The following is a 26,572-nucleotide window of genomic DNA, read 5'->3' as shown; positions in this document are numbered from 1 at the left end:
GAGGGGGAAAAAATGCAACTGGATGGAGAATCTCACCTGCAAATGCTCATCTCCTTTCCTCGTATGTCAGACTCGTCCACTTGCGCCACACACACACATGCAGCAGAGAAAATGTCAGAGAGAAGTAAGGCGAGGGGGTCTGACATAAGTGAGTGTGTGTGTGAGTTAAAGCAATGTTTCTCAACTGGTGGATCACAGGTCTTTATGGACTGGGTCGTGGACAGCAGGGAAAGAACAATGCCATGGTTCTTCAATTGAAGATATTTCGGCGGCCACCCAAGGGACAGCCTATATAGGACTGCCGAGGCAGATTTAATGATAATCTCGCAATCAGCTAAATGCTTCTCATCTGCACTTTTGGACAAGTGTAACGGAACCAGCTTGCTATCATGATCTACTCTTCTCTCTGGCGCACGCATGCAACAAACGGGCTACCCTCAATATTGCGGAGCGAAGACCTCAAAACTGATGTGACCAATTTAAATTCTAGTGAGACTTTTCTAGTTTGAAGCATTACGGAGGAAGTCAAGTCAAACCTCTCAAACAGTAGGCAGACCTGACATGCACTGAGGAGGAAAAGAGCAACACTGCTATGTACAAATTATAATTTTTTTCATTATGCATCATCACCTTTACAAATTGTTTCACGATTTTACATGAGTAAAAGTAACTTTTATATTTTGACAAATTGTTATAGTTTCATATGAAATAATCTAAAAGGTAGAATCTATTAGACCTAATTTTATATCAACTGTGGCAGTTGTAGTGAAAGTTTCACGATGTGTTTCAGCTTGTATTTATTTTTTCATAAATACTATAATTTGTTATTATTACTATTATTTAAGACTAGCTACACTGACATATCCATGGTAATGAGGAGCCTTTCCTCCTGTGTAATATGTATGTTCTGTATCATGTATGAATTATCTTTGAAATTAGGAAACAAACAGGATAAGAATGGGCTCATGTAAGCAAATATGCTCTTCAATTTTGTCACGGTGCATGCTCTTGTTCTTGAAAACCATGAACAAATCTATGCAACATAAAAGGAAATGCGACCCAGGATACATTTTCCAATGGTGGGTCACCACTTGATTTCCAATGTAAAATCTGGGGTCTGAAGCAAAACCAGTTGAGAACCACTGAATTAAAGGTATAGACAGGAGCAGTCTGGCTGTGCTGTCGCGCACCTACAGTATATGTTAATTATGAATAATCATTGGACATTACTTTAAAAGCTCACACAGCTGATGTTATTTTTTATATAGTAGTTAATGTAACATGCTATGCTAACATGTAAACTAACATGCTTTAGTTATATCATGTTAAAGTTACATTTTTTATCATGTTTATATTTTGGTTTATTATTACAATTCTGTTGGCTTTCTTATTTGTTCTATTCATTTTCAAAAGGGAGACTTTTTTTACACATCAATTAAAAGTTTCAAGTTTCAATTATAAAATTGTTTGTTCAACCAACTTTTAGTGTCATTGTAACTGATAATAATAATTGTGTAATACCGTATACTGTGAAACCGTGATCTTTTCTGAGACGATTATCGTACCGTGAAAATCTCATACTGTTGCAACCCTAGATCTGATAATATTAAAATTATTAATTTTATATATTTATAAATGACGCTATGGAAAGTAGATGTTACGGGTCAGTTTGACCCAGTTCATATATGTATACATACTAGAAAGCTATAGAAAATATATGCCAGAAAACTTGCATTTTAAATTTGTAATGCAGTGTCAAAATGTCACCAGAGCCTAGAACTGAAACAAGAAAAAACAATATTAGTCATGGAATATATTTGTTCCACCATTATAATAACCACACACACACATAAACAAACTGTACATAGATATATTCCAATGTAAAAGCATTTTTTTACTTTTGTAAATTTGTTATTGGTTGGTTGTTGATAAAAAAGTTGTTGAGGGGTAAAATTATCTGTGATTTAAGAAGTCAATTTGACCCGCTGAGTGCTACAGTTTTACTTAAAAAATCATAAATATTTTGCACACACACACACTCAATCATGTAGTGTTTTTTTTGTTTTTAAATATACCTAATTTTCAATTCAATTCTAGAAAGGAAGGAAAATGCAAAGCTGAAGTTCCCATTCGTTCAGAAGAATAATGCTTTGATACATTTTAAAGCAAATAAAGTTATTCCGTTTGAAGTTACTATAACAAAGTTTTAGAATTTATTGAAATGTATTTAATCGACTGAAAATGTTATGAATTAACTATTTGTATTACATTGAAATATAAAGATTGTGTAAAGCAATTAATGAAAACTTTTGAATTAAAATGAATTGTGATGAATAAATAGTAATGCATTTAAAGCAGGACTGACCATAAATGGATATCTTCTAGAAATAAAACATCATAAAAAGTTTGAAGGTTGTCATTTAGATGTCTATTAGAATTTTGAATGAAATACTTTTTTCCCTTGGCTCCTTCCTTGGGTGAATGTTAAATGTATATAGCAAAAAAGTTTAAATGTTGCTTTTGTTTGTTTGTTTTTAGTTTTTTGCAAAACCAGAGAAGATTATTTTCCTGGTTGTTGTTATTACATCATGTATTCGTGTCACAGGTCAATACCCATGTTCCCGGATGAAGAATGTCCGGAATCTATTCATACTAAGATACATACATAAAGAACGTACTGTTTTACCGGCTGAGAAATGCTTCCTTCATCAAATACAGTACATTCTCTGACAGTATGCAATTTCAGATGCTGGGTATGTGAAAGGAGCAAACAAAGGGGAAAACAATGATAAATGGATTGTGGAAATAAAGGATTAATGAAACACAACAGACAAAGATGCCAGCTACTCAATGCACCAGCCATCCACCTGCTGCATTTCCTTTCTTTAAGCTACATAGTGGCATTGTCCTGTGACTTTTTAAAGCCTCATCTCTGCAGCTGTGAATAATTGGTAGTAATAAAGACACTCTAATTGGTCTATGACTGTTCAAAGGGCAATTACAGAGTGATCAGTATTACCAACAGGAAACATCCATAGATCTCTTAGCACAGAATTCAGCAAAAAATAACAGAAATCTCTTGGACAACTAATATTTACAAAAACTGAAAATGTAAATAGTATATTCTGTCTAGCTTTTGACAAATGTACAGTCCCTGTAGTCTAAGAGTAGCGGTCCCTCAGAAGAAAAGTTTAAAGTCTGAGTTATTGCAAAGGGTTTTCTACTGTTCCTTAATCTCTTTATTAGTTTTTCCCCACTACCTGTACCCAGCTGCATCCATCAAATAACTAATATGGGAATTTTAGGCCCTTGAGCTTTTGACCTGCTCACTTATCATCTGAAAGTTTTGAAGAACTTTGAGAAAATTTATTTTTTATTGAGTTTTGCAATGGATTGCCATTAAAGGTGCTGCAAGTGATGCTAGCCATTCTGAAACTTCTACCAGACTCCCATTCATTTGCATGCAAATGCAAGAGTTTGGAAATTTTATTTTCACTCAACAAACTATCAACCGCTTACTAAGCTGAATATGCTATTTAACTAAAATGATCTACTTCAGCTACCATTCTCTCAGCTTCCTGCTTCCCACACAGTATATGTGCTGCACTGTGAACATGCAAAATAATTGACAGGCAAAAAGAGCCTTAAAGGAATCTGATATTTGACTGTCATAGAGACAGGAGAGATATATTTTTGGACACCCAAATTAGGGATATCTGTCTGGTAGGGATATTTCCATGCCATTAAATGTATCATTCCTTAAAAAAATAAAAATGCTTACATTTACAATTTTCACTTCATGGTAATCATATGAAGTAATTTTTTCTTCTGTTGCTTAAAAACCTTTGCAGTCTGTTATAGGCTGTTTCAGGAGTGAAATCCAGAAGCATGTCAAGTCCTGTTGCTCGTACACTGTTTAATGTGACACATTCTGAAATAATAAAAATGACAGAAGCAACATGTCTTCATGAATAGTTCATGTAACCAATTTTTAATGACAGTGGATTGTTTATCCTAATGTGCGTTTAAGAGCAATGCACAGTGTTCATTTGTTTTCTACTTTTCAGAAAAAATCAAATCCATTAATCTTATTTAAATTTATTGAAACGTCAAAATCCTGTTTTTGTTTTATCCAGATGAAGTCAACAGAGGTGGACCAGGGCCTTTTCACAAACAGTTACTGCAAAGTGTGCAGCGCTCAGCTCATCTCAGAGTCACAGAGAGTTGCACATTATGAGGTGAGATCTGCTTTCTGTAGAACTCTCTGCCCTTTGTTTGTTTTAATGTTAGTCTTTTTAGATGCTTTCATCCAAAGGAACATGCAGTATACTTACAGTGCAACCTAGGGATTAAGTGCCTTGCTCAATTGCACAATGGTAGTAATTCATGGGGTTTGAACCAACAACCTTTCAGTTACCAGCCTAAATATGTAAACACTATATGCAACATCAAAACAACACCAAAGAGCTGATGGAGTGTGAAAATATAAATAAGGCCATGATACAGTATAGTACACATTCATCGAAGTCTTTAAATTTCATTGTAAACATGCAGGTTAAAGGAATACTCTGGGTTCGATACAAGTTAAGGTCAATCGACAACATTTGTGGCATAATATTGATTACCACAAAAAAATGAATTTTGACTTGCCCCACATTTTCTTTAAAACAAAAAGGAAAAATGTTGGTTTCAGTGAGACACTTACAATGGAAGTGAATATGACCAATCTGTATACGATAAAATACTCACTGTTTCAAAAGTATAGCCACAAGACATAAACAATATGTGTGTTAACATGATTTTAGTGTGATAAAATTGCTTTTTAACCTTTTCTGTGTAAAGTTTTAGCCAATTTTACAACTTCATTGCCATGACGATGTGATGTCAACAAACCATAAAATATTATTTAAACAACTTTACAACTCAAATAATATTAGTGCTTTTATAAAATTGCTTCATATTTCTGCCTCTAGCCCTCCAAAAATTGGCTCCATTCACTTCCATTGTAAGTGCCTCGCTGTAACCTCGATTTTGTTGAAATAATGAACAAGGCGAAATGATTTTGTTTTTGTGGCAATCAACATTATGCCACAATTGCTGTTGATTGAGCTTAACTTGTATTCCTTTAACACTATATACTAACATTATCAGTTATATTTAGGTTGATTGAATGTCTCATAATAACAGTAACGTTTGACTACCAGACAAAACTGGGAATATTATGCATCATTATTCGATAGTTCTGGTCCTCTAATCTGATTGGACAAGCAGTTTGGAATTTTTTTGCTTAGTTTGGAACTATTTCCATTAGTGGGGCAAAAATGTACAAACAAAACTACAATATGTCTAAATTGTTAGATTCTCGATATTATCTTCTTGCTTATACGCTCGCTGAGCATTTTATTAGGAACACTATTGTCCTTTTTGTCTGAGATGCTATTTTGCTCACTACAATTGTACAGAGTGGTTATTTGAGTTACCACAGCCTTTCTGTCAGCTCAAACCAGTCTGGCCATTCTCCGTTGAGCTCTCTCATCAACAAGGCTTTTCCATCCAAAGAACTGCTGCTCACTGGATTTTTTTTTAAATTTTAGTACCATTCTGAGTAACATAGTGTGGGGGTGGGGGCATGGTGGAGCATTCTTCTGATGAGAGGGAAAGTGGTAAGGCTTCACCGCTGGGTGATTATTATTACTAATAAGTGTTGTGCATTTAGAGATGCTATTCCTCTTACCACTATTGTACAGAGTGGTTATCTGAGTTACGGTAGTCTTTCTGCCAGCTCGAACCAGTCTGGCCATTCTCGGTTTACCTCTTTTAGCAACAAAGCAATTCTGTCTGCAGAACGCTAACTGGATGTTTTGGTGTTGGCATCATTCTGAGTAATCTCTAGGGATTTTGAGCATGAAAATCCCAGGAAATCAGCAGTTACAGATGCTCAAACCAGCCCATCTAGCATCAACAATCATGCCACAGACGAAATCACTGAGATCATTTATTTCTCCCCCATTCTGATGGTTAATGTGAACATTAACTGAAGCTCCTTACTGCTGCCAAACGATTGGCTGATTAGATAATAGCATTAATAAGTGCAAACCGCAACTATCATTAAAAGGGCGAAGTTATGAAAAAATGGCTTTCATGCTCCTAATGTGCAGAGACGTGCAGTGGGCACAGTGATTTTGTGCTGAGATCCATATTTATGGAAGAGAATCTCTCTCTCTCTCTCTCTCTCCTCACTCTCACTCTTGCTCCCTTCAGACAAAGTACAAATTGTCAGAGGTGGGACCAAGTCATTGTTTTCCAAGTCACAAGTAAGTCTCAAGTCATTGCAAGTCCCGAGTCAAGTCCCAAGTCAAGGCAGGCAAGTCCCAAGTCAAGTCCCAAGTCAAGGCAGGCAAGTCCAAGTTAATTTACAAGTCCTCAACCTTTAGCTTCAAGTCTTAAACAAGTCATTAGTGCGCTTTGCCCAAATTAGTGTCAGAGTATTAATTACTATAGTAAATTATAATAATTTTATCTAGAAGTTTCTAATTTATAATCTAATTTGATCTTTTTTTATCGATATCTACCTGTAAAGACTAAAGAGGGTAATAAAGATGATACATGGATCGTATCTTTGGACACACATTAAGGCAAACCAAACTTTTACTCTAAATACACAGTGAAAGGATGCTGAACGTGCTTAACTGGTGAATGAAATCTGAAATATTACCAAGCAGTGGCTAATTGCATACATTTAAGTTGCATATACGAGTTATATACTTTAAAGGGCTGCGAACAGAGTAAATGATCGGTTTTGTGATTTTTAGAACCATAACCAATATAATTAAATAAATATAGCTAAACGCACGACAGAGGACAGCACGTCCGCAAAAGAATGAGTGTGTTTACATGCAAATTCTAACCAGTTATGCTCAAAAAGCACCAACGTGTGTGGTCACAATAAATGGCGTTCCTTTATCGAGGTCATACAACAGCGTAATAAAACACTGGGTAGATTTTGCCCATTACATCAGTTGCTATAACACGTTAAATGCTACTTACCGCAGTAACAAAATTGTTTGCGGTTCGATATGCAGACTTTGTTAGCCTGTAAATCTGCTATGTGCTGCCATAGACATGTATGTTACTGAACCCATAGCTGATGTAAATTAGTTAACAACTTACCTCTGTCTGTGGATTTTCAGATGCCTCACAAAATTGGACGTTGTCGACGAGGTGTCTGTAATTTTGGAACCACAGGTTCTACATGTTGCAATCCTTTTGTTGCCTTTAACGCTGTATTCAATATATCCCAATTATATCACCTTTGGTATAATTTTTGCTGTGTCCTTGTCCTTAAATGCGCGCCGCAGTCTTCAAACTTGGTCCAGCTTTTGTGGAAGCTGATTGGTTGGTTGTCTGATTGGTTGAATATGGAGCGTTGAAATGCAGATTTGAAAATCAAATTAATCGTTTATTTGGTAACTTAATCGTTGACTTACTGCACATTTTTAATTATGCAACAATTATCTTTGGTTTTAAAAAAGTAAAGTATTTCCAAGTCAGACGGCTGAAGTCCAAGTCAAGTTGCAAGTCTTTTTTAATTCTATCGAGTCGAGTCGCGAGTCATCAAATTATTGACTTGAGTCCGAGTCAAGTCCAAGTCACGCGACTCGAGTCCACACCTCTGAAAATTGTAACCTTGATCCTCAAACGCAAGCTCAGGTATTCACAGACTGTGTTTATCAGAGAAGTCATTACTGATTAAAGTTCAGATTTCACTTTGAATTTTACCTTCTGTTTAGAGAGACACATGTCTCTGTCTTATTAATTAGGCATATTTAGCTGTTCAGCTGTGACGTCAATTTGTTGGCGAACCCGGAAGTCTTATTTGCCATGGATTCCCTCTGGATTTTTCTATGGGTTTCTATAATGGGGTTTTTGAACTTATGAGTAAAATAAGGTCTGTGGTAAACATTGCTTGATGAAAAGTGGACATTTTATTCTACAATATAAATTACACACAGTCATACCTCAAACTTGAATTTTGAAGCCATATTGATTTAAATTAAATTTTATTTTAAATGCACAGTGTTTTCAAAATTCACATTTGGGGTATAACTGTGTTATTTAGGTTTTAGAGCAAAATGTCCACCTTTTGTCAAGTAATGTATACCACAGACCTTATTTTACTCATAAGTTCAAAACCCCATTTTAAAAACCCATAGGAAAATCCAGAGGGAACCCATGGCAAATTATCTTCTGGGCTTTTGGACTACAAGCTGAACCGCTTAATTGTTTGAGTATTTTAGAATTGGCAGAGAACACAGAACTGATGAAGAATCAGTATATTTATATCACCATTAAATACAGAGATTCATTACTCTGAAATGTAATTTTCTTTTAAATGCATGAACGGCTTGTAAAGCAACTTCAAAAATGAGCCCTACCGGTCTTCCTAGGTTGCCTATTAAAGCCTGTAGACTGATTTTCATGCGAAGGGAGCGGGTCGCTTTTGCCGGGAAAATCCAAAGGATGTGACGTGTATACGCGCTCCCGAGAACCTTGCCTCAGTAATGGCTTCTCTTCTGCATCAACAGACAGTCTGCAACATTAGGTAACGTTATCTTAGAGATGGAATCCAGCAAACGTCCGGCTCCCAGCACAACACCGACTCCTACACAAACTCTGAGTATGCCAAAAAAAATAAAAAATATTCCCATCTGGCTAAGCGGGAACGTGATTGTGGTCGAGCGAAAACTAGAGTGAACATTGGTAGGGCATTTGATTCCTGGAGGGACCTTCATCGGTTTTGAGGATCAAAACCAACCCCGAGTTGGTGTTCTTCTTATTGGACAGGTAAGCTTATATAACTGCAAAGCATGTGAAATATAGTGACATAAGGATTGATCTGTGTAATTTTAGCTAACTTGATCTTGCATTCTAACTCTGACGAATTGCAAGATACTTTGCTTCATAACTTTCAAATAATTTAAACAATCTTCTCTTCATACTAAATGTCAGGTATGCAGGATAAATTTAAGCAAATACGCAGGTTTCTTATTCACAGTACAACATATGACATACAAAACATACAATAGTGCAACATAACAGTGCAACAGTAAACCGTCTGGTATAGTTCGGTAGTATGTAGCTGTATTTGTGTTAGCTGATAAGACGTTTTAGATTAGTCTCAAAGTTTGTAGAAAAACAATCATAACTGTGTAATTTTAATTATGCTACCTCATCTGTCATCATGATTTCAGTGAATCGCGTTCAGTTTCTTTGTATGTTACGTCATTGTTTTGGATGCTGGATTGCTCATGTCCTTATGGAGTGTGTGCACGAGCACGAGCAACAGGTAGCTTGATGCAGTTCACATAATGGCCACAAGTGTCATTAAAAACAAGGATTTCTGAATCTTACATACTGCACCTTTAAACAATTTCAAACACAGATTGAAGGCCAGCCCAATGAATCAAATCACTTTCTGTCTTCTTTAAACTGACCTAATATTCAGTAAATACATGTCATTAACACAGTTCAAATAAGCCCTGTATGGTTTCAATTCTGTTTTATTGAATTCTGTTGCACTTTTGTTGGCTCTGCGCCTGTAGAAGCACTTCACAGAAATCAGCGTCATGTTGTTGACTATGTGTGCCTGAAGTGTAACCCTTAATTGACAGTCTAGAGTGCTGTGTTCAGTTTTCAGTCAGTTTAAATTCATTTAAATTTTGCGTTGCGTATAGCAAAGCCAAAATGCAACGTCCGCACATGTGGACGCGGGGTCGCACAAGGATAAAGGTGTGCTTTTGAAATTCAGTATCAACAGAGGACATAAAGGGAATGATTTTCTTATGTGCACCACATATTTTAATCATTAAATTAAACAATGCAAACTTTAATTAAGTATTTTATTGATTAATTTCATTGTTATTATTCTAATTATTAATTTACATAATTCTGTATCCAGAATCTGTATATCATCTATTCAGTCTTTTATTGTCAAAATTTTTGTGGTTAAAATATATTTTGGTGGTTTTGGTGTTAAATTTAATTTGAAAATAAAACTACAATTACCTTTTTGCATTCAAATTTGTCGGTATCTGAATTATAGAGGTTGCTTTGGGTTAAAACATCTATGGAGGCTTGGTGCTCAGATCATGGTTTTAGAAATTATGCTGAAAGCACAATTTTTCCCTCTGCAATGAGCTTTTAATCCACACTCCTGAAACATCAAAGACAGAAAGAAAGAGAGAGCCAAAGAGTTAGTGAGAGCGAGAGAGAGACAGAGTGGAGAGAGAATTCACATATTTGAACTGAACAGTTCAGCAGCAGCTGTATTAAAAGGGACATTATTAATGCATTAGAAAATCATGGACAGGAATAATGCTTCAGGCATTAGTTTTATTTCGTAGTCCACAAGGTACTGATCTAGGGTCCCTGCTGTATTCATGTGCTGATTCTCAAGGTTATATCATGCCCTTTTGTGTGGTTGCACTATTACCAAGGTCTGTGAGAACATCACAGGTACAGGTCTGATAGAGATTATTGCTGAGCTCCAGGACAATATTTTCTAAATGTTAAATTCAAGCATCTGGAACAGAATGATATTAAAGATTCCTCATATCCGGTTACTTTTCACCTTGTGTTGCTTTGCTGTTATGACTGCTAACGCTATGCATCAAGATGAATTTTTTTTCTAAATATGAATTACTGACATCAGGTATGCATTACATAAAGCAAATAGAAGTTATTTGGATTCTTTAAAGCAGTAATTGAGGTCTGTGGCCTGTGTCTCCCATGGGGTGTAATCTCTGTGGTGAGCTGCTTCTGGATCTTTGATTTCATTTTGTTGTTTAGCTCTCTGTCTGTTTGAGTGCCCTTGGCTTGTGTTTTCTCCATGCAGTTCCGATCAGCATTTTCTAATCTTACATATGTATGAAAGGCAAAGCGGGAAGACTGCAGGCTCTTATTTACGCTTCATCATGGCGATATTATCAGTCTTCAAGGGCAAACCTCCCTTTCATCGTCCTGGACCCTCTTCTTCAAGATGTGTCGTGTGTCTCTGGTTCTGATGAGACCGCTTACAGTTAGAACTAAAGGACACTGATGTAGATGAGATTGGGAATTGTCAATGTGATTTTTCATGGCATAATTTAAGTTGGCATCTGGTTACAGTGACTAATTTAGCTTTTTAAAGGAGTGTGGCGGAGAAATGTAAAATATTACTGAAAATAGCTGTTTTTTACTTTAAAGCTGAAGTGTGCAAAGAGGCTTCCACACAACTCATGTCAGTGTTGCTTAATACGTTATGCTGTATGGAGTGAAGTGCCAGAGTTATTGCAGGCATCACATTGCGCTTCCATCAAGCGTTGTAATGTGGTGCATGATATAGGAGAATTCTCAAGACTGAATGCAAAACATCAACTAACATGACATTAAAATAGTTTATCAATTACTTCATGCCTCATTCTATGAGTAAAATTCACACGTAATCTGTAAAAGAAGATGTTTTAACTACTTGATGATGATTTAAAATAATAAATATACAGTAGGTAATGTTTCATTTGTCTTGTTTACATTCTAAATTAATGGAGCTAATATGCTAGCATACTATATGTGGCCATAATATATGCCAATTACACTCTGTTATTGTAATTCGTGATGGCACTCATACTACTGCAAAGATGGGTGTATAAAAGACTGTTAATGGGCAGAATACAGACAAAAGACTGATAAGGAATATTTTACTTTGGGTAGTTGTGTGAATGGCTTTTGCTGTAGTAGGCACATGAGTGAATGTGCACCTAAGAGTATTTGAGTAGATTTTATTGCTTTTGTAGACTAATTAAATGTGTTCATGTTGATTGATTTTAACTGACTTAACTGGAATTAGCTGTCGGCCTCAAAGTAGGTGGATTTCCAGGTCACACCTAATGATGACGTGAACCAATGGCAGTAAGAAGCTTAAATTTTCCTAAAAGTTCCCCCTAGCAACCTGTTACAAACCACAGAAACAAATGGAAAAACACCTTATTTTTGGACAGATTGGAGGGACCTTAAGGTTCAAACTAGCTTGACTTTCACCCTGTTGCCACTGACCTTTTGAAGTGACAGCCAATGATTAATGGACAATTCAGATGACATATTGGCAATGCAAGCACCAAAATCAAAACATAATGTTTAGTGGAGCACGTTTCATGTGTAGGTCAAAGCTGCACTTGATGCTAGTGTTGAGCAGTGCATTCAAGCATTGATATGAGTCATGTGGACGCTCCAAAATGTATGCACCACTGGCCTCACCAAGTGGAATTGCAAAAATAATGATTAATTTCATTTTAAACATGTTTCCCAAGTACTTCTCCAATCTGCCATTGGTCGTGAAAACAGATAGTCCTGCCCCAAAGCTCATGTTATTAGTTGAGCTGGCTGGGGTGCTTAAGCAAACAGCAATGTTTTGATAGTGTCAGAGAGCCACAGAGTTTACACATTTCAGGGAAATTAACCTACATCATGCACAATTACGTTCTCTGCATATTAAGTTGGGATATGACAAAATATTTTACATTGAAAAGGCACACTGGCTTTGAACTTCAATGCATCCTCTTGTGATTAAATTGATGTTAAATTTAGTGGGATACATTTGCTTCAAACATTGATATTATGTTTGAGAGCAAAGCTGCAAAGAAACTGATGACAAGTGGTTTAAAATAAATGTGATTTGAAAACTTTAAATCAGTCAGATGATATGTCATACAGGATAAATTCCCTCAGGTTATATAGTACATACACTACTTTATAAATGTGAATCTTGTATTGCGTTTAAACTAAACTCACCCCTTAGCCTCAAGAGGTCTGACATTGATTCAGCACAGCCCACTTAAACACATCTCCTCTGTTATTACCTAACAGAGGATCAGTAAGGCCTTAAATTGCTGCTCTAAATTTGGCTTCTACAATTAGCTCCTCTACAATTGGCTAAGCCAGAATGTTCTTGTTGGCCATACAACTGTAAGAGTTGTAAAAAAAATTCCCGGTGAGATTTCTTGCTGCTTTTCTGATTGTGGTAATCAGAAAACCTTAAAATAAACTTGAACAAATAATTAGATGCACAAGTCTAATCAAACAAAATTATTTTCCACCCACAGCATCTCTTTCAAAAGCAACATAAAGAAAAGGCTCCAGTAATTGGATGGCTTTAAAGCTAGTCATCATTTGTGGGTGAAATATCTCATATTGTACATTATAATTAATCTATTGTCAGCTGATATTACTTCTTTTTTTCCTTTTAATACTGACCTGAGAACAAAGCCAGTTATATAAAGCTAATGTTTAATAAAGCCAACCAGTTGCTTTCCAGCATACAGTACACAGTATAAAGAGCAGTCCAAGTTATTTTATTTTGCAATTTCTTTTAATTAGTGCTAACAGTCGATTAAAAGTTTTAATTGTGATTAAATCACATATTTTTTGTAGTTAATCTTGATTAATCGCAGATTTTGAAAGTGCTGAAATTTAAGACTGTATATATATATATTATATATATATATAATTTCCGTGTCAAAATGAATTTTATTTCCATTATAGGTGTGAAAATAAAACAACATGTAGCAATATAGTGCTTTATTAACATTTTACAAACAAAGCCTTCAGCAAGAACTGCAATAAAATATCACCAATTCAAGTAACATTAAACATTTCCCAGTGGGAGATTGACTAATTGAAAAAACTATTTTATCCATAGGTTGAACATTGATGTGGGCATTAAATCTCTTAAACTCTCATCCTCCACAATATTAATCTGCTGGTGGACTGTGACTATCCTTTGTTACAGCAATCATGAATCTGTGTTCATAATTCCATGACCATGAAAAGCACTTCCAGACAAAAATATCTCATTCTGCGTTTTGGTGATAGTTATGACTTGACTTGCTTCTGTGGAATTAAAATGCACTTTACAAGTCCCATCTGGGCTTTTTTTTTGTACATCAAATAGAGCTAAGAGCTCCTTTCTCCATCATTTTATCACTGACAGGGAGTCTGTCAGAGATTCTTTTATTTACTGAGATATCAACCTCCGTGGCTCTATAATTGGAGAGTATTATGACAGAAGAATGACTATAGATAGAATGTCTATATCTGTGTCCCAAACGTCACACTTACAAAATATCCTATGCACTCAGCCATGTAGTGTATGCATTTTCAATGTGTACTATCATCCTAAATGAAACACTTAACTTTTTTTTACTGCATTCACCTTTTAACAGCTGATGGGAGTGACGTTTCAAGTGCACGTGATGTGTTGCCGCTAGCTTTAGCGTGTTAGCCAACCTCAGTACAACATTTGTATCGTAAACAACATACATGCTTACACAGCTTGGGGTGATGGTAAAGCATTCAACTCACATTTGTAAGGTGCTCTATCCACTGAAGTTTTGCTGGATGCTACATTCTTCATTATTTACAACTGTTTTGTCAGACCAGCAGTGCAGCCAGGTAACTCTGCCCCTTTCACTAGTGCATGAAGTGTCCAACATTCCACACTTCGTTTTGACGGTTGAAAAAGTGCATCATCTGGGTATTTAAAGTACACTTCTTTTGTTGCATTTTCAGTCTAAACATACTACTCTACTATTTACACTACAAAATGGTGTAGATTTGTGCAGAAGTGTGCGATTTGGGATGCAACTTATGGGACCGCAACGGTATGCTATTTTATGCTAAGCTTGTAGGCTCATCTTGAAGGGCTCTAGCGCTGTGTTTATGAAGCGTGCGTCAGTGTAATGACTCCAGGCGGACACATTACAAAGGTTCACATATGTGTTTATGCTGTATTAATGGTAAATGCATTTTTTTAATTAATTGTATGCTTTAACGTATTAATTCTTACAGCTCTACTTTTATTGCATTATGCATCTGTCATGGTTTATGCAATTACATAGTCCAATGTTTAAATGGTTATTTTGTCAGTGCTGTGATGAGCTGCATCCATTCTGTTTAATTGTTGCATGCACATGCATCCATCATGCACCAGCTTCAGCTAGTATAAATGCATCATACATGTTTTTTGTTCATTCCAAGTCCTTCTGCAGTGATTACACAGGTTTGTTTCTGCCACTGAGGGCACCAACTGGTATGAAACCATGGGTGGGGGTGGGGGGGGGTTATCTGCAGTTTGGAATGCCCAATTCCCAATATGCTCTTAAATCCTCATGGTGGTGTGGTGACTTGCCTTACTCCGGGTGATGGAGGACGAATCTCAGTTGCCTCTACATCTGAGACGTCAATCCGAGCATATTATCACTTGGATTCTTGAGCGCGTTACCACAGAGACCTAGTGTTTGTGGATGCTTCACGCTATTCTCAACTGCATCCACGCACAACTCACCATGCACCCAACCGAGAGCGAGAACACATTATAGTGACCACGAGGTGGTTAACCCAATGTGACTCTACCCACCCTAGCAACCGGGCCAATTGGTTGCTTAGGAAGCCTGACTGGAGTCACTCAGCACGCCCTGGATTCGAACTTGCGACTCCAGGGGTGGTAGTCAGCGTCTTTACTTGCTGAGTTACCCAGGACCCCTCATGGATTCACTGTTTGAAAAAAATAAATAAAAGCAAACAAAAAACAATGATTACTACATTATCCATGTACAGTAATAAAATATAGCCATTAAGTTTAAGTTTGTGGCAAATCTTAAGTTCTTAATGTGGAAAGGAGGAAGCGGAGACTGAGTGAACAATCCACATAGACATGAATTTTTCCACTTTTCAGTGACACAATGAGACATTGGTTGTTCCACTTTTCAGTGTCACACATAACACTGCTATTCAGCAGTACACACAAGACTAGCTTTTCAGCAGCCACTTCACACTGACATGCAGACACACAGCTCTAGCATTTCTCTCTCTCTCTCTCTCGAACTGGTACTCCAGCACCTCTTTATATCGCTCTCGGCTGATTGCTAATTCTCCGCCAGGTGTTCGTCCTTACTGCACAGCCAGCTGGCCACATACCCCCATCACCTGACTCAAGCCGGGAACACAAACAGGATGAGGGATAGGGTAGAAAGAGAGAGAGATTGAGAAGAGAGGAAAAATCAATGATGTCGGGCGATGGCACTGGACCCCTCAACCGCACCTTTCGGTCACCAGCTGACGCACTGCTCCAGTGGCACCGGATCGAGCACTCCCTCTGCGTTGCAATCCTCTCCATGATGGCGGGTCTTCTTCCAGTCCCGGGTTTTGGAACCTATACCCTGTATAACAGACCAGGTTCTTAATGTGGAAAGGAGGAAGCAGGGAACATTCCACATCAAACATTTAATGAACACTTTTCTGTGTGTAACAAAAGCTTGCTTTTCAGCATCACATTCAATACACGTGCTGCTTTTCAGCAGACATGATCAACATAAAGACACACACACACACACACACACACACACACACACACACACACACATGTTGTGTTTCCATGTTTTATGGGGACTTTCCATAGACATAATGGTTTTTATACTGTACAAACTTTATATTCTATTCCCTAAACCTAACCCTACCCCTAAACCTAACCCTCACAGAAAACTTTCTGCATTTTTACATTTTCAAAAAACATAATTTAGTATGATTTATAAGCTGTTTTCCTCATGGGGACCGACAAAATGTCCCCACAAGGTCAAAAATTTCAGGTTTTACTATCCTTATGGGGACATTTGGTCCCCACAAAGTGATAAATACACGCTCACACACACACACACACACACACACACACACACACACACACACACACTACCCCTAAACCTAACCCTCACAAAAAACTTTCTGCATTTTTACATTTTCAAAAAACATAATTTAGTATGATTTATAAGCTGTTTTCCTCATGGGGACAGACAAAATGTCCCCACAAGGTCAAAAATTTCGGGTTTTACTATCCTTATGGGGACATTTGGTCCCCACAAAGTGATCACACACACACACATCACACACACACACACACACACACACACACACACACACACACACACACACACACACACACACACACACAGACTGCTTCATGCATCTCTCTCTCCTCTTTATCTCTCTCCCCGCTGATTGCTAATTCTTGCCAGGCTCATTCTACTGCACACGCTCACCACAAAGTTCTATTTTTTTATTTTTGAAAGTGGAGGGAGAGATGGGAAATAGTCAGGGAGAAGAAAGAGAGAGACAGAAATTGATTGGAGAGAAGAGAGGAATGGGATCAGGAAGGGACCTCAATCCAGGGCTGGTACAGTGTAACAATGTTTTTTGTGAATGTAGAGATATTCTGGGGGGAATTTTGGCCTGCTGATAGTGTTGTTCATTTACATGTGCTGTTTACATTGTTTTAGCACCTATGTCCAGTTGCAAGAGACCCGATGAAGGAATATTCCAGGTTTAATACAAGTTAAGATCAATCAACAGAATTTGTTGCATAATGTTGATTTCCAAAAAAAATTATTTAGTCTTTTCTTTGAAAAAAGCTAAAATCTGGACAGAAATTTCCATTTACAGTGGAAGTGAGTGGGGCCAGTCTGTAAACGTTAAAATACACACCGTTTCAAAATTATAACAACAAGATGCAAACAATATGACCCTGACATCATAACGCTGTAAACCCTTAAATGAGTATAAAAACGATAATGAAAACAACTTTACAGATCAAATTTTTGCAAGAGCTTTTATAATATTATAAGTTCCCCTTCTGTCGCTCTCTCCACGTTGTGTCAGAGAAGCGACACTAGGTGTCTCTCTTGAGCGCTGATATTCACCTCTGAACTATGAAAAAAGGCCAATGAGAGTTGGCAACCAGTATTTGCATGTCCCGCCCCCGGACATACGGGTATTTAAGCGGCGCAAATACGGGAGTTCATTCAGAAAATTTCTTCGGAGCCGATGGTCGTGTTTGCAGACTGCTGCGTTTTACACACCGAGTTCATGCTATCCTCTGCTGCATGCTGTTGGATTCTACGGCGCACAACAGCGGCTTGCTCCTGTTTGCACGGCTGTGCACTTCCTGCCCCTGAGCGCATAAAAGAGTGATTTTATTTAAAAGAGTAATTTCCTCTAAAAGAGCAAAAACACAGCGGCGTTGAACGTCCTTTTAAGGACGCGTCTTTATAAAGATGACTTTCCGCCCCTGTGTTGTTCCTGGATGCAGTAGAGTACTCTCCGCTTCCGACGGCCACAGCCGTTGTCTCGTGTGTCTGGGCAGCGATCACACTGAGGCTGCGTTGTGGATGGTTCATGTTCTCATTGCGAGAACATGACCATGACAACGCTACGGTCGCAGCTTGCTTACAACCGTAAGCAGGCCACTCCAGCCGCCCCGCGTCGCTCCTTCTTCCCACGGGATTGAGGACGATGTGGCTGGCGATGGAGGCGATTCGGGATGGCAGCGGGTGCAGCTCCGCCGGTACGCCCCTCGGACCACCCGCGCCCGGCACGCTCATTGACTCCCATCCCGCTCAAGGTGGCGGCGACTCGCCTCACAGCCAGTCTGCCTACCCTCTTGCGATGGAAGCAGATGAGTTCGCTGCGACATCGGAGGGCGTGGGCTCTGATGCTGAGGGCTCCTCTGGGCTGCCGCCTCGGGCTTGCACGCCCAGGAGGAGGCCGACGCACAGATGTCCGATATGCTTTCCGGGCAGCCAACAGCGTGGGTCTGGATTGGAACCCTCCATCCTCCCCACAGCCATCACGGCTGGACGATTGGTTCTTGGCGCTGAGCGCCACAGCCTCCCCGCCCAGTTCCTTTCTTCCCGGAGGTGCATGATGAGCTGACATCTTCGCGGAGAGCACCCTCTCCACTCGCCGCACCGCCACCTGCTCATCCGCCCTCGCCACCCTCGACGGCGGAGCGCCACGGGTACACGGAGCTCCCAGGTGGATAGAGCTGTTGCGCTCCACTTATGTCCCGAAGCACTACCACCTGGCGGGGCCGCCCTGTACTCCCTTCCCGGTCCTGTAGAGCAACATCCTCGCTCACCGCGAAGGCCTACAGCGCTACCGGACGCGCCGCTTCGCCCTGCATGCCATGGCTCTCCTGCAGGTCCACCAAGCCAAGGCACTTCGCAACATGCACGGGGGTGGCCCTGATCCCGACACGCTGCAGGAACTGCGCTCAGCGACTGACCTCGCCCTGAGAGCGACGAAGGTCACAGCGCAGGCACTCGGGCAGGCGATGGCCACTCTGGTGGTCCAGGAACGTCAGCAATGGCTGGACTTGTTTGAGATACGTGAAGCTGACAAGACTCGCTTCCTCAACGCCCCTGTCTCCCAGTTCGGCCTCTTCGGCGACACCGTTGAGGACTTTGCCCAGCAGTTCTCCCTGGTGAAGAAGCAGACAGAGGCCATTTCAAGACATCATGCCGCGCCGCAAGCTTGCCACTCACGGCCCAGGCCCCACCTGCTCGCCGAGGGCATCCTCCCGCTGCCAGAAGACCTTCTGCTCCGCCCCAACCTGGGCCCAGCTCTCAGCCCCGGCGCCGAGCAAACCGCAGGGAAGCTGAATGCCCCTGCCTCACGGACCCCTTCGAGGACCCGGAAGGCTCCCAAGCGTCCCTGAGACAGCGGACCCAGAGGACAAGAAGTTAGCTCCGAGGTGGTAAGACCACTCCGCCCCCAGTGGAGGGCCGGGAGGAGAATCTTTTGTTTTTTCATTTGCCGCACCCTGACAGGGGCTGCGTACCAAATTCTCAATAAAAGAGCTATTTCCTTTACCTCTGGGTCACATGGCTCGCAAATGCCGTTCTCACGGCACTGTGCTTTCAGGCCTCAACAGTCTCGGCGCCCAGGATGCGGTGCTCCGCCCTCAGCCCCACGACTGTTCCCCGGCCGGCCGGTTCAGACGAGTCCATAGGACGCCAGCATCAGACCTCCTCCTCAGTCACTGAACCCGCCCCTGCCGGGTGCGCTGAACAAGGTAAGTGCTTTGAGTTTATTCTCAGCACCAGAGCCTCGGGACGCCACAGCGCCTCCCGACGCCGCGTTACCTGTTCCACGACCGCTGCAAGCCCGCCGGGTACGTCCAAAATACTCGTCCCCTTGGTGCCCCTAGCACGGAGCTTAGAGGCATGGCTTTCACTGCCCAGCTCGTCACGGTGGCTGCACCGGACCATCCGACTCTGTTATGCAATTCAGTTTGCCAGGTCTCCGCCCCCCTTCGTGGGCGTTCGTTCCTCCGCAGTGCTCAATTCGCCCTCGACATCGACTCTTTCTACGGTTCGCGTTCGACAGCCAGGTGTATCAGTACAAGGTCCTCCCCTTCGGCCTGTCTCTGTCCCCTCATGTCTTCACGAAGGCTCCTCTTGCCCCGCTACGAGGAGCGGGCATACGCATACTCAATTACCTCGACGATTGGCTCATTTTGGAATTACTATGCGCACACAGAGACCAGGTGCTCGAGCACCTCGGCCGTTTAGGGTTTCAGGTCAACTGGGAAAAGAGCAAGCTCACCCCGGTCCAGAGCATCTCTTTTCTCAGTTTGGAGTTAGATTCAGTCTCAATGACAGCATGTCTCTCCAACGAGCGTGCTCAGTCAGTGCTGGAATGCCTCGCTTCTTTCGAACCAGGCACCGTGATCCCTTTGAAACGTTTCCAACGGCTCCTGGGGCATATGGCATCCTCGCGGCGGCCGCGCCACTGGAGTTGATGCATATGAGACCACTTCAGCATTGGCTCCAGACTCGAGTCCCGAGACGAGCATGGCGCCACGGCACGCACGGCGTGGAAGTTACCCCTGCCTGCCGTCAAACCTTCAAACCCTGGACAGACCTCTGCTTTCTACGGGCAGGAGTACCCTTGCAGCAGGTGTCCCGTCGCGTTCTGGTTACAACCGACGCCTCCGAATTGGGTTGGGGCGCCGTGTGCAACAGGCACGCAGACGCAGGCCGGTGGAACCGAGGCCCGCTGCGCTGGCACATCAACTGCCTAGAGCTGCTGGCCGTTTTTCTTGCCCTGAAGAAATTTCTTCCATTGATTCGTGGCAAGCACGTCCTAGTCAGGACAGACAGCACCACGGTGGTGGCCTACATAAACTGCCAAGGCGGAGTACGCTCCCTCCACATGTCACAGCTCGCCCGTTGTCTCCTCCTTTGGAGTCAGCAGCGACTGGAGTCACTGCGCGCCACTCACATCCCCGGCAACCTCAATGTGATAGCGGACGCGCTGTCAAGACAAAACTTGCCCGGCGGAGAGTGGAGGCTCCACCCCCAATCGGTCCAGCTGATTTGGGACAGGTTCGGCAAGGCCCAGGTAGACCTGTTTGCCTCCCAGGAAACCTCCCACTGTCCGCTCTGGTATGCCCTCACAGAGGCTCCCCTTGGGACAGATGCTCTGGCGCACAGCTGGCCCGCGGGGCTGCGCAAGTACGCTTTTCCCCCAGTGAGCCTTCTTGCACAGGTGCTATGCAAGGTCAGGGAGAACAAGGAGCAAGTCACTCTGGTGGCCCCCTGCTGGCCCAACCGGACGTGGTTTTCGGATCTCACGCTCCTCATGACAGCCCCTCCCTGGCGAATTCCCCTGAGGAAGGACCTTCTTTCTCAGGGACGGGGCACGCTCTGGCATCCGCATCCAGACCTCTGGAATCTCCACGTCTGGTCCGTGGACGGGACGTGGAGGATCTAGCCGGCATACCTTCGGCCATCATAGACACTATTAACCAAGCCAGAGCCCCTTCGACCAGGCATCTTTACGCCCTGAAGTGGCGTCTGTTCGCGGACTGGTGTTCTTCCCGAGCCGAAGACCCGCAGAAGTGCGCAGTTAGGTCAGTGCTCGTGTTTCTTCAGGAGAGGCTGGAGAGGAGGCTGTCCCCCTCCACCCTCAAGGTGTATGTTGCTGCTATCGCGCCCACCACGACACGGTAGACGGCAAGTGTCTTGGTAAGCATGACTTAATCGTCAGGTCCCTAAAAGGTGCCTGGAGGATGACTCCCTCCCGGCCTAACCTGTTTCCCTCCTGGGATCTCTCGGTCGTCCTTATGGGACTCCGGAGACCCCCCTTCGAGCCGCTTGACTCAGTTGGACTCAGGGCCCTCTCTCTCAAGAGCGCCCTGCTGATCGCGCTCGCTTCCATTGAGAGGGTCGGGGACCTGCATGCGTTCTCTGTTAGCGACGCTTGCCTGGAGTTCGGTCCGGCGGACACTTTCGTGATCCTAAGACCGCGACCGGGCTACTTGCCCAAGGTTCCTACCACACCCTTCAGGGATCAGGTGGTGAACCTGCAAGCTCTGCCCCGGGAGGAGGCAGACCCAGCCCTTTCACTGCTGTGTCCAGTACGTGCCTTACGTATTTACCTGGACCGCACACAGAGCACCAGACGCTCTGAGCAGCTCTTCGTCTGCTTTGGGGGACAGCAGAAAGGGAATGCTGTCTCCAAGCAGAGACTCGCCCACTGGGTTGTCAACGCCATTTCCCTGGCTTATCACACCCAGGCCGTGCCCCCCCCTTTGCGGGTCTGAGCCCACTCCACCAGGAGTGTTGCGTCCTCGTGGGCACTGGCTAGGGGCACTGCCCTAGCATACATTTGTAGAGCAGCGGGCTGGGCAACACCTAACACTTTTGTGAGATTCTACAATCTCCGAGTTGAGTCAGTATCAGCCCGTGTTCTCTCAGGTACCGAGCCCGTAGAACTTGGTGGCACGTCCACGATCTGACTGTGTGACTGTGTGTAAAACCACGGTTCTGTCCCCTCACGAGTTGACTCCATGTTTCCCTTAGACAGTCACAGCTGCCTCGGTTGCCGTGCTGTATGCTTCCCCCCTCTGCGAGGCTGGATCTACCACCGCACTACTTTTCCGCATAAGACCTAAGTATAGGCCATGCGATGTATTTGCCACTCAAAACTTGCCTCCCCTCCTGGGTAGATGTGGCCTCCGCAGGGTCTTCTCCGCCCTAATAAAGGCTAAGACCCCCTTCCCTCAATGCGTGTAAGGGCCCCGGCCGTAGTTGCTCTATGCGAGAAACATAGAGAGAAAAGAGGCCCAGCCAGGCTGGCCCGTTCCCATGTTGGCGGCCATCACCTTGTTCCCCCCTCCAGGGTAACGATAAGGAATCCTGATGGCTTAAATGGGGCATTGGGGAAGGGTACGTGCAGCCTGATACAGTTGGTCGTTCTGCACGTAGGAATACCTGCTCGCTCCTGTATCAGCAGATCACGTACACGGCTCAGCGCATGGCTCTTTTTAAGTGGACCCCTAGTGTCGCTTCTCTGACACAACGTGGAGAGAGCGACAGAAGGGGAATGTCTAGGTTACGTATGTAACCTCCGTTCCCCGATGGAGGGAACGAGACGTTGTGTCTCCCCTGCCACGTCGCTGAGCCGAGCCCCTGTTGTGGCCGGACCATTTCCGGCTCCTCAGAAAAATCCTGAATGAACTCCCGTATTTGCGGGAAAATTGTCCACATTCACTTCTATTTTTAGTGCCTCTCTGTAACCTAAATTTGTGCTTTTCTTCTTTTTTTTTTAAGAAGGATAAGTTGAATTTTTTTTTTTTTTTTGTGGTAATCAACATTATGCCACAAATGTATAAACTTAACTTGTAGTGAACAAGGAATATTCCTTTAAGTTTAGAAAACCCTTAGTGACAGTTCCGTTACAATTATAACTAAGGGTTTTCTTAACTCAAGGGATTTTTTTGCAACTAGGACCTTATTCACTCAAATTAATTATGCAAATTAGGTAATGGCGCAAACACAACCCAACAAATCTGCATGTTTCCCATCTGGCACTCTAGCTCTGAGTGCTATAGCATCATACCACCACTGTGATCCAGGCACCAGAATTAGCTCTTTAAAATACAGTAAGTGTGCTTAACTGCACATCGCGTCTATATATACATCCTGGATTGTGGATGGTTAGGTAATAAGACACAGGTTTTTGCTCTGAAATACAATGCACAACATTGCTGCAACTGTTTTATGAATTCACCCCTCTGTGTTCTTCCTTTCAATTGTCATACAATTGTAAAATACACAAACACATTACATCATATTGAAGACACAAAGCATTACATCCATTCAGAAAAGAATTTGATGACTTTAAATCTTACTTTTTTATATCAATGGACTTTATTCTTATATACCAATTCTCTGGCAAAATATGTTATTATTATTAATTTGTTATTATTGTAGCATAATTACAAATAATGCTACAAGCTGTAGCATAATTCTTTCTTGCCTCTGCTGATACTTTCTTTTGATCTTAGAGGGGGAAGTTCTTTTTTTCTGCCTTCATCCTTATTCCCCCAGAGCATAAAGTTCACAAGACTTTATTCTACCCATTAACACATTCTTCTTCCAATCTGTTTTCTTCCAAATTTGTCATTTGAAGAGTTCTTGGGTTTAACAGTGAGTATTTCATATCCAAGCCACATTCTCATTGCTAATAAACCAATTTTGTCTACTTTGATCCTTATTTTGGTTCACCATGCACCACAATTTCTAAATGTCCAAGTCACGTCTTACCGTCTGAAACTGATTTTACCATCTGATTTTAACTGGCATTTGTAGGAATACCTGAGAAATTGCATTAATTGTGTAAATTAATGCACAATTAATGCATTAAAAATCGGAGTGGTGGTGGTGTAGTGGTCTAAAGCACATAACTGGTAAACTGGTAATCAGAAAGTTGCTGGTTGGATCCCCACAGCCACCACCATTGTGTCCTTGAGCAAGGCACTTAATTCCAGATTGCTCCGGGGGGATTGTCCCTGTAATAATTGCACTGTAAGTCGCTTTGGATAAAAGCGTCTGCCAAATGCAGAAATGTAAATTCGACCCAAGTCATTATCAAAGGACAAAGATTATTTACTATATCCATCAGTGGATGATATATTTTGTACATGTATCTTTCATATAGCCTACACAATGTATTTTCAGTTACAAGTATGTCTTTTTGTGGTTCCACATCTTGAATGAAACCTCTTCAAAGATTGATACAGAGAAATTGCATAATGATTTCTAATCATTCAGTGTGCACAGTTAAACCAGTTTCATACACTAACCTGCAACCTCATCAATGTCATTGTCATTCTTAAAGAAGTACAAAAACCTTCGCAACTTTTGTGTGGACAGTATGCGTCCTGTGCAAGGAGCTCAAAAATACCCGTTCTATGTTGTGATACCTCTGCCTTGTGACCTGCTTCAGTAAATGTTATATCAGCCCCTTGTGGTCTCCCAACACTTTTAGGCCAGACATTAATCAGAATTACAACTGAGTGAATTGGAAAACACACAAATTTGACATCTAATTTAAACGTCTGCTAATATGTTGATGCCTCAAAAATTTATCAATAAACTAACGTGCCGATCAATAATCAAAATATCTATATTTTCTGACATGCCTAAATTGCATCCAACACATTAAGGTTATATTGCGTTTTTTAGATTTTTATCTCACTTTGTTTTTAGATCATTGCTTTGTTGAAAGCAGCTCATGTTAGAATACTGTCAAATTTCTTGTGGGAAATTAATAAAAGTTGTGACAAGTTTTCAGACGAGCATTATTAAATCACTTTTGGTCTGTCCTAGTTTTTGTGCTATTGTGAAATCTTCAGAGGTCTATATTGTCTGCTGCTAATGGGCCACACACCCATGCAAGGAGTATTTAGCCTAAATCTGAAATTCCACTCAGTTTCCTGGCATTTTATGGATGTCTGCCCACTTCTAAAACTGGGGCTCAACAAAATTTTGTGACTAATCAACCAAAGCCCAATGAATGAAGGCGTGTACAAGTCTGATGCTTTGGAGTACAATATCTTGTGGATCTGTGTCATGTTAATAAACCAGGCTATTTGATGCAGACAAATTAATTTATAACAGTAAATTTTTTTTCCAGCACCTTATTTTATATTTGTACAACTTTACACATTTTTGGGTCTGACTAAACCATATTAAGTGAAACTATGCTGGAAAACGTATCGGTTACCTAACGTAACCTCGGTTCTCTCTAGATGAGGGAACGAGTATTGCGTAAGCTAGCTTACACTATGGGAAAGATTCATCTTTTCTGAGATATTGAAGCCAAAAAATTATCCTTAATTTTTGTATCCATTGTCAACGCAGTGCGGCAGCTGCAGACCTTGAGCGGGCTAGCTAGCGAGCTCATAGGTTGCTCTGCGGCAACTGCTGCAGCCTATAGACGAGCTTGGGCGAACTCGCATCCAATGAGAGGCGTCCGCGCGCTCACTGCATCAAAGCCCGCCAAAATGGGCGTGACTTGAGTGCATATAAGCGTAGTTCGTAGGCTGGAACCCTGGTTTTCATTGACTGAAGCGAAAAGTCGCTCGCTACGGGAACCCATTGTCAACGCCGTGCGCGCCAAGCATCCACTGTATGAGCCCCAGGGAATTAAGGGGGGACCCGGGGGAGCCCTTATGAGTGGGGAAATAATATTTGGCCGGCAAGAATGCGGGTCATTGATTGTGTAATACATAAGCACATAGTGGGAAGGGAACGACAGAGCGGCGGTGCCGGTCTGTGTGGAATGTGTCCCATCAGTGCAGCTCACCAGGGGAGCTGTAGCGTATTAAACCGCTAGTAGTTTTGCCTGCAGAGCGGGCACT

General features: G+C 41.8%; 1 protein-coding gene across 2 annotated transcripts in view; it reads left to right on the top strand.

The window, feature by feature from the left end:
• Positions 1-26,572, top strand: part of zmat4a (zinc finger, matrin-type 4a) — a 175,150-nt gene that overhangs the window by 26,923 nt on the left and 121,655 nt on the right. For both annotated transcript variants that reach the window (XM_052093702.1, XM_052093693.1), the window contains exon 2: positions 4,137-4,238. In XM_052093702.1, the coding sequence (XP_051949662.1) occupies positions 4,137-4,238 (102 nt within the window). The remainder of the gene's footprint in view (positions 1-4,136; positions 4,239-26,572) is intronic.

Source organism: Xyrauchen texanus, chromosome 3 (genome assembly GCF_025860055.1).
Source record: "Xyrauchen texanus isolate HMW12.3.18 chromosome 3, RBS_HiC_50CHRs, whole genome shotgun sequence".
Lineage (NCBI taxonomy): Eukaryota > Metazoa > Chordata > Actinopteri > Cypriniformes > Catostomidae > Xyrauchen > Xyrauchen texanus.
The sequence above is the reverse complement of the archived record's forward strand: the minus strand, read 5'-3'. Positions and strand labels throughout refer to the sequence as shown.